This window comes from Micromesistius poutassou (genome assembly GCF_964030765.1).
Source record: "Micromesistius poutassou genome assembly, chromosome: 14".
NCBI classification, from domain to species: Eukaryota; Metazoa; Chordata; class Actinopteri; order Gadiformes; family Gadidae; genus Micromesistius; species Micromesistius poutassou.
This window is the reverse complement of record NC_140284.1, coordinates 16470276-16483963: the sequence shown is the minus strand read 5'-3', so window position 1 is coordinate 16483963 and position 13688 is coordinate 16470276. Positions and strand designations below refer to the sequence as shown.

At 43.3% G+C, this 13688-nt stretch overlaps 1 protein-coding gene across 1 annotated transcript in view; it reads right to left on the bottom strand.

Moving 5' to 3' along the window:
- Positions 1 to 13403, bottom strand: part of acvr2aa (activin A receptor type 2Aa) — a 33534-nt gene extending 20131 nt beyond the window's left edge. The window contains exons 1-2 of the mRNA XM_084478618.1: positions 12242 to 13403; positions 1419 to 1632 (exon numbers count right to left, since the gene is read on the bottom strand). Coding sequence (XP_084334744.1) covers positions 1419 to 1632; positions 12242 to 12296 — 269 coding nt within the window. The 5' untranslated portion in view covers positions 12297 to 13403. The remainder of the gene's footprint in view (positions 1 to 1418; positions 1633 to 12241) is intronic.
- Positions 13404 to 13688: the final 285 nt, after the last annotated feature.

The following is a 13688-nucleotide window of genomic DNA, read 5'->3' as shown; positions in this document are numbered from 1 at the left end:
CTGTGGCTAGTTGCTTTTACTGCGTTTCTCAGGAATTAACAAGTGCAAAAATGTATGTAATTTCACACTTACGAGATTCAATGCTAGGCTGCAGCATATCTGAAGTACAAACTAGGCTGCACGATATAAGGAAATCATGTTGCAATGCAATTGCATTGTTGAACGTTGCGACGACGGTACGACCAGCGATAAATCAACAAGTATTGAAGGCGGCACAGTTGTTATTTATTACGTGATCATATTAATGATATTATTGTCAACTTTTTATTAATGAACACTGGACATTATCATCATTCATCATTCATCATTCTATGAATGACATTATCATCATTCTAAAAACTGTTTAATATAAGATTTAAATCCAGCAATACAAAATCTAACATTTGATGTTAGACTTGGCAAGCATGCTTGCTAATATGAAATAAGATGCCTCATACTTCTTGGTATGGAAACATGTATCGCCACCTACCTACACTAGATGGATAAAGGATGTATTACATTTCGTCAAGCCAGAGAAGATTAAATTCTCCCTGAAAGGTTCATTGAGAACATTTGAAAGAACATGGACACCTTCTCTAGACGTTCTAGACCGTGACAGTTGTCCCAGAGGATGGGGATAACTAAAGCCCCATAATGATAGCTAAAATGTTCCGCATTCATACACTGTGATCCGTTCTGTGTTCTTATTTTTGTTAAATGCCTTCTTTGTGTCTGCAGTCTGAACAACGACCTATTTTGTACTTGAAGGTCTCCCCATTCCTGTTCATCACTGCTATGGGGATGTGAGGGGAGGAGGGAGAGGACCCGTATGTATGATTGATTGTGTATATTGAGATACATTGGAAAACCTAATAAACAGAATGAATGAATACATATATATATATATATATATATACACACATTAACATTGTTATTCAAATTATAGATATTAACTATTTCAGAGCTCTAAACAATTTATTTGTGCATATTTAAGATATTGGCTGTCCAACACCAACTTAAATGGTACATTTTACAAATATAGTATTTATCCCAATTCAGTCTATTCAGTAGAGATCAATGAGCATATTCATATAGTGATGACGTGAATGAAATTATTCAGTAAGCACTAGTAAAAACAACTATGGAGCCTATCCACGCTGGAAAACAACTCATTCACGAAAACAGTGGGCCACTGAACACGGAATCCCGCACATGATCAACACAAGACCGTCAAACAGGGGCCACGAGCAGCACGGCGCATTAGTAGCTACTTGTATAAACAGCCCACAGGACAGTACTGCACAAGCCTGCTCCAAACACAACATTTCTCCACAAACCCCTGAAAAACAGGATTTGTTATGCGACCAGAAGGAAAGGGAGGGTGGTGGTGGTGGTTCTGCTGCTGGTTGGCGGGGGGGGTGGGGGGGCGAGGGGGTTACCTGTCATAGCAGTTGACGTCATCCAGCCAGCAGCCCTGACGGACCACCTCCACCGTGCCCGTCACGTTCCTCCAGGTGGCAAAGCAGTGCAGCCTCTTGTCCTTCTCGCCGGCGCATGGTTCGACCCCGCTGCGGTTGACCCGGCTCTCGGCCGCCGACGGGTTGTAGTTGTAGTGGACGCACTCCTGGGTCTCGGTGCGTCCCAGGATGGCTCCTGAGCAGGTGGGGAGGGAGACGTTTGGACATGAAAATGACAGTTGCCTGCAGAATACCGGAGCCTCATTACGAGCAGAACGGCAGATCAGATGATGCAAGCGCAGGTCAACTCCGGTAGGCCGATAAAAATGCTGCCAAAAGTCTTGAATCGTACTTTTGTGGTTTGTAATGGCAGATTAGAACAGACCACAGCAACAATGCCTGGGTGCAAGTACAGACCAGATTGCAATCGAATTTGTAACTGATCAATTTAACTGGCACTACCGTTAATGTTGCAATTCTTTGTTAAAAGCTTACAAATGGTTGAAATACAAGTGATTTTGGAGGTATAAGGGATAAAATACAAGCTGTGTACTTATCTTTTAATGAAAATAACCCTTGAAAGAAATGTGTATGCTGTTAATTGCTTTGATTCAATTAAGATAACATTACATTTATTTAGCAGATGCTATTTTCCAAAGAGACTTCCAGTTAGTGCATTTAACGAAATATGTAGCCAAAAAAAGGAAAGAGAGAGTAAGCAAAGCAACTCTTTAAGTGCTACAATAAAGACACTTTATTTTTAGATGCCAAGGATCCACCCTTGTGTCAACTGCACGATACAATCCAAACTAACATATATACCCAACAAATAGCCTATATATCACAAACAACACGATTTTGCTAAACCTCGTTAAACTAATGTTTCTAATCCATGGTTGTGCTTTTATAAAAAGCTTTTCACAAAGCCAAAGTCCAAAGCAATTTACAAAGGCCTCTATTTTCTTGGAACGATAGAGCAATAGCCATAAAAATGTAATTTAACACTCAGTTTTAATCACAAAGTTTTAATTGCAGCACTTAAGGAGCTCGTTTGCTAATGTGCATACACATACCTTACTTAGATGTGTTAATATCGGTTGGCATAAAAATGTACCATCTTTACCAATAAACATATTTGATTGAATACATGAAGCATGCTGTATTTTGGCCGATAACTAAAAAAAAAAAAAGAGCTTTTGAGTTTCGAGGAAAGCGTTCTCGTCCTTGCAGCCAAACACGTATTCCTGCCTTGGGGCCGTTGATAAATAAAATAAGAACATCATCTGTCCTTGGTTAACTGCGGTAAAAGACAAACAGGCTATACAATTGAGATCGGTTGTTGGCGACCTAAACGCAGCATTTGCAAAATAGCGGACGTTTTACCACAGCCTAACCCGGAGCACGCCGTTCGGACACATTTGCCCGTAGCGCTGGGCCAGCGTTCATCGTGGCGTGCTGGGCGCGCAGCGGACGCCGCAGGGTGCCCAGACTGATCATCCACTCAGACAGCTGTCCTCAGACTCCAGCAAAGGGGCCTGACCGGGCCCTGTAATTAACCATGGCTGACGAGCCTCTGGAGGGAAAGTCACTTCATGGGAGGGGGGGGGTCTCCACGAGGGTACTCCAGCTTTGACACATTTACATTTTACTTAGTACATCTTTTATCGTCCATATCATCCGTGTGGATAGATTTTTTTTTTTTATCGCCTTGTTTATGTTGTATGTGTATGCCGTCATGTGTGACGTGTACAAGCCACTGTGACTTTGAATTATACAATAAAGTATTCATCTATCATCTATCTACATGCGCCACTCTGTAGGAAGTAGGTTTCCACACAGGTTGCAGCAGCGTCCTCCAGTAAAGACTTGTTAAATATAAAGCAAAAAAATCAAGATACCCAACGTATTTTTTCTTTTTAATTAGTGGTACATTTTATTTGACCTTTACTAATCCCATTGCTTTTCTGGGCATTTCAATGCTCCTTTGGGCTGCGCAGCAAAGAAAACAATCCCGCTGCCTACTTGTGCTATGATTTACTGGCTCATGGATGTGATGGACCCAGATAGGAGGGTAATGGGATAGCACACTGGGAATGCAGAATCTCGTGTTCAGCATAACCCAGGCTGCACGGGAGAGGGGATGGAGAGGCTTTCGCTGTGTGCTGCTGCGCTGTACCGCAATGCAACCCATTTCCTTGCCTGTTCCGTGAACAATTCAGATGGCAGTAAAACCAGAATACACTGCGGTTATTACTGCCATACAAAGAAGAAAATATCAGGTAGTGATGTTTTAGGATTTGAACAAAGCCACAAAGTGTTTACAACAAAGGAATTGGCTACGGGGAACAAACGGAAATAAAAAGCATTGACTTCAGTTGGCGCAGGTTAAACCCCAACTTCCTCAGTGAGCTGCGTCCATGGGATCCACATCACAATACCTCGCACTCCTACGCCGCCGCTACGCAGCCAATAGAGAGCCGCGGCTCATACCCCAAGGAGAACGAAAATAAACACAAAGCTAAATTCTTTAGAACAGGCTGATCCTTGGATTTTAAGATAATCCAAATGCAAGAAGAGGAATATTGAATACAAATTTTGAGAAACCGGGCCTGCGGGCAAACGTAGGGTTTTGAAAGAACAACAATGGAATCTGGCTGTTTTGTGGTTAACCCCAGTGAAAACCTCAAGTGGTTCTTCGAAACCGAAAAAACAGCTCACTCAAGGCCTGAGGATGTGGAGCGGAGGGTGGGGTTTCGAAGGAGGCAGTCACACTTCTGCCTGCGTGAAAGAAAAGCATGGAACGTGCCAAAGCAAAGAAGGTATACATAGACACACAATACATGCACACCTCTCTCTCTCTCTGTGTGTGTGTGTGTGTGTGTGTGTGTGTGTGTGTGTGTGTGTGTGTGTGTGTGTGTGTGTGTGTGTGTGTGTGTGTGTGTGTGTGTGTGTGTGTGTGTGTGTGTGTGTGTGTGTGTGTGTGTGTGTGTGTGTTCGTTCCCTGGACTCATTGCTTTGTTGTTAAACCTCAACCAAAAAAAAGAAAGGCCCTTTTGCGTCACAGCCTTGAGCTGGCGTTTCAAAATAATTGAAATCAATTTTGCTGAAGAGAGGCATAAAGTAGGAGAGAAAAGGGCAATCCGCAACACCTGCCAATGGTTAGCATGCAAATGGTGCCAGTCGGACTACGAGTAGCAGAAGAAAAAAAAAAAAAAGAGGTTACTACTGACTACATACCTGCCTCCTCTAACTCCCTAGACAGTGGAGGAGGTATGCACGGTGACATTTATGCAAGCAATCAATAATGGATGACTGGATGTGTCAGCTAAACTTGGAACACTGAGAGCCCCGGGCCTGCAACAGGGTAACTCGCCACGCAGGTCGAGTAAGAGGCGGTTGGTTGCGCAGTTTGCATCGCCATTAACGACCAAGACTTTCCGTGAGAAGAAACAGGCAACATTTCCTCACACGTCAAATCGTGGATCCGGATGGTGCCATTTACTACCGGCTGTTAAAGCTCAGCAAAACATACTAGGTAACTACATGACAGCACTTTAAAGCACACTAAAAGACAGATTTACGAGGTGGCATAGAATACAACGGAGCATTGCTTTGCTTCTACTGCGATGAGTTTGTTCATACAGTATGTTCATATGGTAAGGTCAGCTAGAGAGGTCGCTCCTAACGGGGGGGGGGGGGGGGGGGGGAATGTAAACACACAAGGAAGTGAAATCTAATGGAGCTTCATTGTGATAGCACTTGAGTGTCATGCGGAGTGGACTGGAACGAGGATACATCTCCAATCACTCATGGAGTCCGGCCAATACAAACCTCTTCATTCATTTTAAGCACTGTGTGAACACGAACGGCCAACAACGAAGACAGAACAGTGTCTCAATGAAACGAGAGAAAAGAATCAACAACACTGTGCAGCCAAGTGTGCTGTTGCACAGAATAACAAAAAAATTATAGAAATATATTTATTTTGGGGAGGAATTAATTTACTAATTGGCCCTTGGTGGGGGATTAATGCGGGTGGATTAGTTCCAGAAGACAACAAGTCACCATTATTAGGATTACACGGAATCTGCTGGAATTACTGTCACATCCACGCCTGGGAGATGGGAGTGGGAAGAGGGCTGGAGAAGATGCACATCGAGCGCTTGAGGTCTCCGCACCGTGATTACAGATCTAGGCCAGCAAATTGAATCGGACAAATTGACCCAGACGCTTAACAAAATCCCACAAAGCGGGGAGCCCCCACCCCGGCACCCTCATTCAAAAGTCATTGCTGATTATTGACTGCTGGGGTGAGTGGGATTGTCCGGGGCCTAAATGAAAACACTGAGGGAGTGCACTCGCCGGGATCTATTCAGCAGGAGCAGGCAGTCACCAACAAAAATCCTTGGTCAAAGACCCAATGCTGCCAAGAGGAGAACAATCTGCGTGTATAAAAAAACAAAAAACCTTCAAATTCTATTGTAGCCGTTGTGGCTCAAAACACAAGTAATGATAATGGATTGGCATATGCAGGACAATGCATCATTCTTCAGACGATAATCAATGTTGCTAATTATTACTCATTTCATTAGCTAAAAAAAAAAAAAAAGTATACAGCCAGAACATTATACGTCGCAGTCTTTAAGAACAGACCATCACATTATTCTCACCATAATCACACAACATATCTAGTCTCATCCATTCAGTCGACCATCTCAAACCCAAGGATATTAAGAGGAAGAATTATTCCATGTCTTGACTTTTCCTTGTGGCACAGTTTAGGAAAAGCTTACGTCCAACTCCCTCGCCCCATCCCAACCGGCTCAGCAGGCATCCTGAAGAGCCCTCCTCCTTATCTGACCCGGCGTGAGCGAGGGAGGGATTAACCACGAGGGGGGCGGAGCTTTGAAGAACTGCCATAGGGAGTGGGAGCTGACACTTTCCCCTGAATGCCATGCAAACTCCATAGGACGAAACACGCAGTGACCGCGAAGGACGCGGGGACAGAGGGCTCAAATATATCCCACATTTGTTTACAGACCGCCCAGCATATAGCTGCAAAAACCCTGTATCAAATTCTCGCTCGTCAGGTATTAAATGTCCCTGGGCAAACATCAAGTGACCTGTCAAAAACTCTGGTGGTGGCGTGTTTGAAACGTTGACAAGTGTGCACAGGACCACAGGCCAGGGACATGCAGCGAGGGTTGTGGATTGAACGCTACGCAGAAGAAAGAGTTTGAGAGCTTTGTGCGGATTACACCCGAAACCAAGCCTCTCAAGTTAAATAAGAACATTTATTTGCTAATACATGCCCTTTCCAGATGGATGAACGCCTATTCTAGCCCCCTGCATTGTAAACATGGGTCCGCCGGCTAAGCCTGAAACCAGGCGTTAAATATCGTAAATGTTTATTTTGACCCCTTTGACCACACACATGGGATCAAACTCAAAGCCTATAGGTTGGTAAACCGATTGCAACACAACGTATCCATATATTTTGGTCAAGTACAAACAAACCAGTCAAAGGGGAAACCAATCTATTCAATCATTCATAGATGACCCAATATGTGCAATGTTTGCCTATTGGTATACATCTGGTATACATCAATACCTTATTTGCTCGAGAAAATTACTACATATGCAAATGGAAGCCCTGATGTGCATCCAGGGTAGATGTTGGGCGATCTGGGCTAGTTTTGGTTACACAATATTTGCATGTGGTGCCTGGCCATGTATTCTGAAATAAACCAAGGGAAAAACAAACGTATCTTGTATCCTGTATTCTGACTTGAACCAGTAAACACAAGTATCAAAACAAAAGTATCATATTCTAGTGTACATGAAATTCCATTAAAAGCTTTTTTTTCTGGGGGGGGAGGGGGGAGGGGTGTGGAAGGCAGGTATAGTGCTTAAGACCAGTGCCAGGGGAGGAAGACCGGAGTGGAGCAGCAGGAGTTGAAGCAGAGAGCCAAGGGCTGCTGGACATTCCAGCCAGGATTAGGAGCTCTGACTTCATCGCTGCATTAGGCTGTTTAACAGAATGAATAGACTTGCAGTCCTTGAGTCCAACAAGTGGCATTAGTACACAATGTTGAGAATGGACCTCTTGTTGCCCTAATGAGGTTGTGTCATTGTATAATTTTTTTTGCAATGCTACATTGTGGATGTTTTCTGATGATCGACAGGAATGGAGTAGTAAGTGTATTCACAAAATGTTTGTGTCAGACGGAACATGACTCAGTTCCCCCATGAAAATGGCTTATTTAAATGACTGAAGCCTAGCACGACATGTTTAGGGTTTCAGATGCAGATTGAGGGCGTGTGCATCATTGAAATCAATTGCAATCCTCATCCCCACCGGGGATCAATTGCAATCCTCAGCCCACGTCTTGAAAATAGCTGGGTGCACATTATGGTGCATGCACCCAGTGCACCCCTTAGTTAAATGCTCCCCTCCATTGAAAAACTGCTCTTATGACCAAATGACACACGATCAAAGATCCACTTTTGAATTTAACTTGGAAACCCAATCCACCATTTTCATCGTTGTAATGATGAAGATAGAGAAAGCGGTGAGGGGGGTTGCTTGAAACTTTGTTACATTGGGTCTCAGCTCTACCCCAAACTGTGTGACCGATTCTCAGGCACATGGGAGAACAACAGCAGCCTGGTGTAAACCAAATGGAAACAAACAAGGCATACATGCGTTTACCAAATATGCTGCCTATAACAATGAGCAATGTTAGCTCCAACTGCTTGGTATAAATAATGCATGCAATCATGGTACTATGGCCTGCCACACTAACTTGGTGCTTGAAATCCAAGGCCTCTGCACAGCCAAACTCAAGAAAGAAAAATCCAGAACAAAAACATAACCGGCAGAAGAAGCAGATTCTCTAATTGAACGATCAACAAATGCCACAGGGAAATTACTTTCAAACAACTATTGGAGATGAACAAACTTGCTCCTTAGCATATTGTCACTGATCAACAAGTTGGATATTGACCTAAGAATAGAACAAACAACCCCACTGGTAAGAAGTGCCACATGTGACTTGGGCTATTTGCTTTGGCAATGCTGTAGTGTGCCATGGCTGCGGGGATGAGGGCTGCAGACAGGAAGGCACGCTCTACGTCGGCCAAGCATCACTTTTGAAATTCACAAAAAAGGGCTCCACGTTGGGATGGGAGCAGTGGACCACCAGTGTGTGAAGAGCGAGAGAGACATGGAGAAAAACAATAGTGATTGACCAATATATCGGCCGTTTTTATTTATTTTTATTTTTTCCCGGCATGATTTTAATAAATGTTCCTTTTTTTTTTTAAATTGAGACTTGTTTTGTGTAATTTGCTGTAATTATGATGTAAATTGAGGGCGCAAATGCAGTATCGGCTACAAATATCGGCTCAAGGAAATCGGTATATCGGTCATTTGCTAAGACTGATGAAAAAAAAACTGTGTCGGTATTGGCCTTAAAAAAAATCCATATCGGTCGATCCCTAAAAACAACCTAGGGAACTCTGACCACAGGACGACGACCATGCTCTGGCCTGCTGGTATACGATACTGAGAGGCCGTCAAACGTCCATCACTGTTCCATTAATGAATCATGTCGAGGCAGGTAGGATTATGTGCTAGAATAGAGTGGGTGAATGGCCTTGAGCAGGCTGATCGCACTCATCTTATACCCTAGCTGAAGAGCAATTATTTTGAGGATATCGTTTCACTTGGTGATCTACCACTTGATTCTTTTTTATCACAGGCAGCGTCTCCTGAGTTATTCTGAGCTCCAGATCCTAATAGGCCGGGAGCAACAATAAGAGACCAATGATCACCTAATTTGAGCAGAACACTCAAGTAATGAGCAATGCACATACTAATTGTGCTCCTAAGAGGGAAGCCTCTCACACTGAGGGGTAATCGTAACTGTGGGACTTTTTATTTTCTTAATTCAGAGAGTAGGCAAAGGTGGTATTTCCGCATTCGTTGTAGAATTTGGGAGGGAAAGTAACACGGGGAAAGCAGCATGAGGCTACTAAGTGTACAGATTAAAAGGAATTAAAAGATAGGAAAAAGGTTCATGGTCATGACTCATTTTGAATATGGCACTCTGTACCTTTGTACCTTTATAGGCACATTGTTAGTGGTGTTGCTGATGTTCTGGTAAACAACGCATGGCTCACAGCATTTGGATCATTTCAATAAGCAAGGAGATAGCCCCTAGCAATAAGCAAGTTTAAAGTCATGAAACAGCACTATTAAACATTAGTATATAGTCGATTTTTGTACTTAATCTTTTTTTTATTTATGTCCATGGGAAACAAAGCATATAGTTAGTTTATCATGTGTACCCTAACCTTACACAACTTTTGCGATCCACTATTCTTAAAGTAGCTTAGAGCATGAGGACCACTATCACTAAATATAACTGCAGACAATGCACATATTAAGTGACTAAAAATCCCCACTTTAATCACTGTGCTGTCATCCAACTGGAGATAGATTGTCATAATAAAGACGTCATTCCTTTAATCTTAAAAAAAAAAAAAGGGATCAATTCAGGGGTGAACAAAGAAGCTTTGCATCACTTTAGGCAGAGGATTCCATAAATGGAGGATTTCAAGCCTTAAGTGTGACATTATCCCTGACTGCCATATCAAAAAGGGAAGAGATAATTCTTTGTTTTAGGAGGATTTGAAGTGTTGTCATTCTCTAATGGTCCACTGTTGGGCTGTCTGGTTAAGTACTGATGGGAATGATAGGCAGCCATCCATCCTGCTGGTCTAGTTGCAAGGATCGGGAAAAGCTGGCAAAGCCTGAGCTAAAAGGGCAAATGTGATGCAAAAGTAATAGGACATGGAATTGGTTGTCGTTTGGATTATTATTTAGTTCTATCCTGCCCTGAACTCCAAAGAATTTAACATAACAATTAAGTGCCAGTGAGAAAATTGTGTCCACGTTGTACTTGTTTGATTTGAACAGCAGTAGGCCTTCAGAGCAAGATGTGGACAGCCCTGAACCCCTGCACGGCATTGGCTAAAACTACTGTGTGTGTGCGTGGGGCTGATTGGATATCTTCATCTAACAGAGGGACACAAGCTTAGTACACAAGACAATTACACACGTAATTGAGAGATCAAGTTGTCATGAAACCCACCTCTCAACTCCCCTCAACTAATACAAAAATGGCTCGGTGGCATTTAATATTGTATAAGGCAACTGTATATTATATACGCCGGTATATATAAATCGCTGTGAAACAACTATGAAACGGACAAGAGCCAGCCTGCTCAGGGGAAAGACAGATTTGAATAAAGCCCCTATAACATAAGGAAGGGCTGTATGCAATTAACTAGCCTAAGTGTTAAGCATAAAAGCATAATTGTGTCACAAGTGGTCACTGAAGAGAAACGTTTAAGGCCAGGTGTGACTACAATTAGTCACATACAATTAGTCTTATCCCTGGACGCAAGATATCAGTTCTAAACAAACCTTGAGAGACAGAGATGTAGATTTCATGCACAATCTCTCCATACGGTAAACCTGCCAAAGAACCTTTCAACTTTGGTGTTAACGTCAGATACTAATTCCAAATGATGATTTGATAGCTACATAATCAAATGCCTTCGGTATTCATTGCATCTACCGACACCAACATTGGATTATACAAGAACCTGGGAAGGCCGGGTATGGGTATAGTGAATTGCAGCATATAAATAAACTTTCTTGAGACTGGGTTTGTTGTAACAAGAAACATAAAAATGTGTTATTCCGTCGCATCACAAAAGAGCCTGCACTCAATTCAAGAACCTCCATATCTTTCTAATCAGGTCAAAGTCCATGGCAGTTATGAGTGCAGCAGATACCCGCTATAATCTAGACGTGACTGAAGCAGCAACTTTGATTTAGTTGTATTTAATTGGATTGAGTACATGTGGACATGTTGGATCTCAAATGACAAAGCTTTCCCTCTCATTTCCCTTTAGATTCCACGACTCCAATCTCTATTTATATTGTTGTATTACGATTTTTATCATCAGAAACGATGTACTCGCATCGTTTACTCTTTGACCCGCTAACATCGAGTAGGCTCCTTGTTTCAGGTCTGCTGTTCAATCATACATCTGCATACATCTATAATATTTTAATGTGGTAGCGGGTTGATCAAAAATGCAGGCGTTTTTACATCGCACGCAAAGAACACAATGCATTAATCATTGCATGATGTATGCATTATACAACTGCCCGCTCTCAATCACGCACACGTTGGCCATTTTCCGCATAGAGAGGCCCAGCATTCACGCCACTTATCCAACTGGATGAATGGGTCCAGGAACATACATGTGCGTGCGTACACACACACACACACACACACACACACACACACACACACACACACACACACACACACACACACACACACACACACACACACACACACACACACACACACACACACACACACACACACACACACACACACACACACACACACAGCATTATCGTCGACACAAATACAAATGTTTGATTTGTACAATAAGTAAACTTGTCATGACGACTGCCCTAGTTGGAGGGGGGAAGCAGCATTGTAGAACAATACATTCGCTCGCTCCTAAGCGTCTACGGTGTCACAAGTACACCATCACACAAGTACAATGTTTTCATACACCAATGCCCACATATGATTCTCAAAATATGTTTTGTATAACAGTACATGAACAATAAGACCGCACAACATAAATGCCAGTCTATAAGCAGCGTGTGTGTACATCGGTTATGAACATAGGTTATGATTTCAACCCACCTGAGGAACAGGAGATGAGAAAAACGCTGAATGCCAATTTGGTCGCTGATCCCATTTTCGATCAAATGACAAATCCTTTATTTCGATTAAATCCCGAAGCAGTGACTCCAGAGGATTAGAGTCCCAAACCAATCACGGCTGCTTTGTATAGCGGTGTGTATCAGATGAGCGGCGGGGAGAACCGCAGCATGGAGCCGGGGGGGGACCAGGGTGTTTAGTTGACCATCCACTTCACATTCACTGGCATGTCCAGCTTGCGCAAGAAGGAAAAAAACTATCGATCTGATGTTAGAAACACACGAGTCTCAAAGGTTTGGACTCTCCGTCGAACGCAAATCCCTTGAGGTTGTTTGGAGATATATATATAGCTTATTGGACAGGTCGACTGGCAAGCTGCGTAAATAAGTAGGAGGTCGCACCGATGCACAACAACTCAACATAATGTACATTAAGCATCGTCTCAGGTCGCCCCAGATCAGAAGGCAGAACAGACCGACAATCAATAAAGTACTAGTAGGCACCGTGTCCGCCCGCTGCGCGATGTGGTTCATACGACAATCGAGGTCAACAACGCACGGAGGAGACAGCCCTGTGCAGAAAAGCCTTTAAAGGCACACACATAATCCACATTGTATATGGAATTGCATAGATGTACTATTATTCAAAACGACTATAATATGAACACTGCAGACACGGAGTTAAACGCACGCAGCTTCTAGTTTAAAGTCAACTTCGGCCGAGGCTGCGATGTTTTCCCCCCCATGTGAAAAACATCGGTCTTCTTCTTCCGAATAATCACGGCGGGCAATCCACGGGGAAGTGGACAGCGAAGAACCACTGGAGAACAGTCCGTTATTGAACCATCGAGTCTGTCGGGGGTCTCTGAACGACCCGAACCGGTCCGGTAACAACTCACAGTCCCCGGGTGATGACAACCGCGAACACCGACCTGAGCTAGCGGGGCTAGCGCCGACGTTAGCGTTCAGCCTGCCGTGTAACACTGTTTACACCAAACTTATATCCGAAACCAACATGGAGCTTTGCAAGTGTTGGTTGAATTTAGTGTTGGTTGGAGAATCGCGTATCCTTGTAAACGTCTGAGGTTTACTCCGGCTGCGGTTCCGATCGGTAATCACATTCCCCCCTCTCTTCTTGTACAAGATCACGCAAGATGGCTGCTAGCACAGCGAGATTGTTTTTGTTTTTTTCACACTCATCTGTCACTATGTTGCCAAAGACTGAGTGACGTTCACAGTGACCAACCAGAATCCTCGAAGCAGGTCCGCCTGCTAAGCCTCAACCAATTACGTTTGTTCCTGCTGTTCGACAAAAAGGGACGCCTACCGTCAAAGAATGTTGGATATGGTCGGGTCCAACAGACTAGAATGCATGTACTGTAGCTTATCGTCTTTGCAATTCATGAAATGGGTTCTTCTTTGTTGTTTTG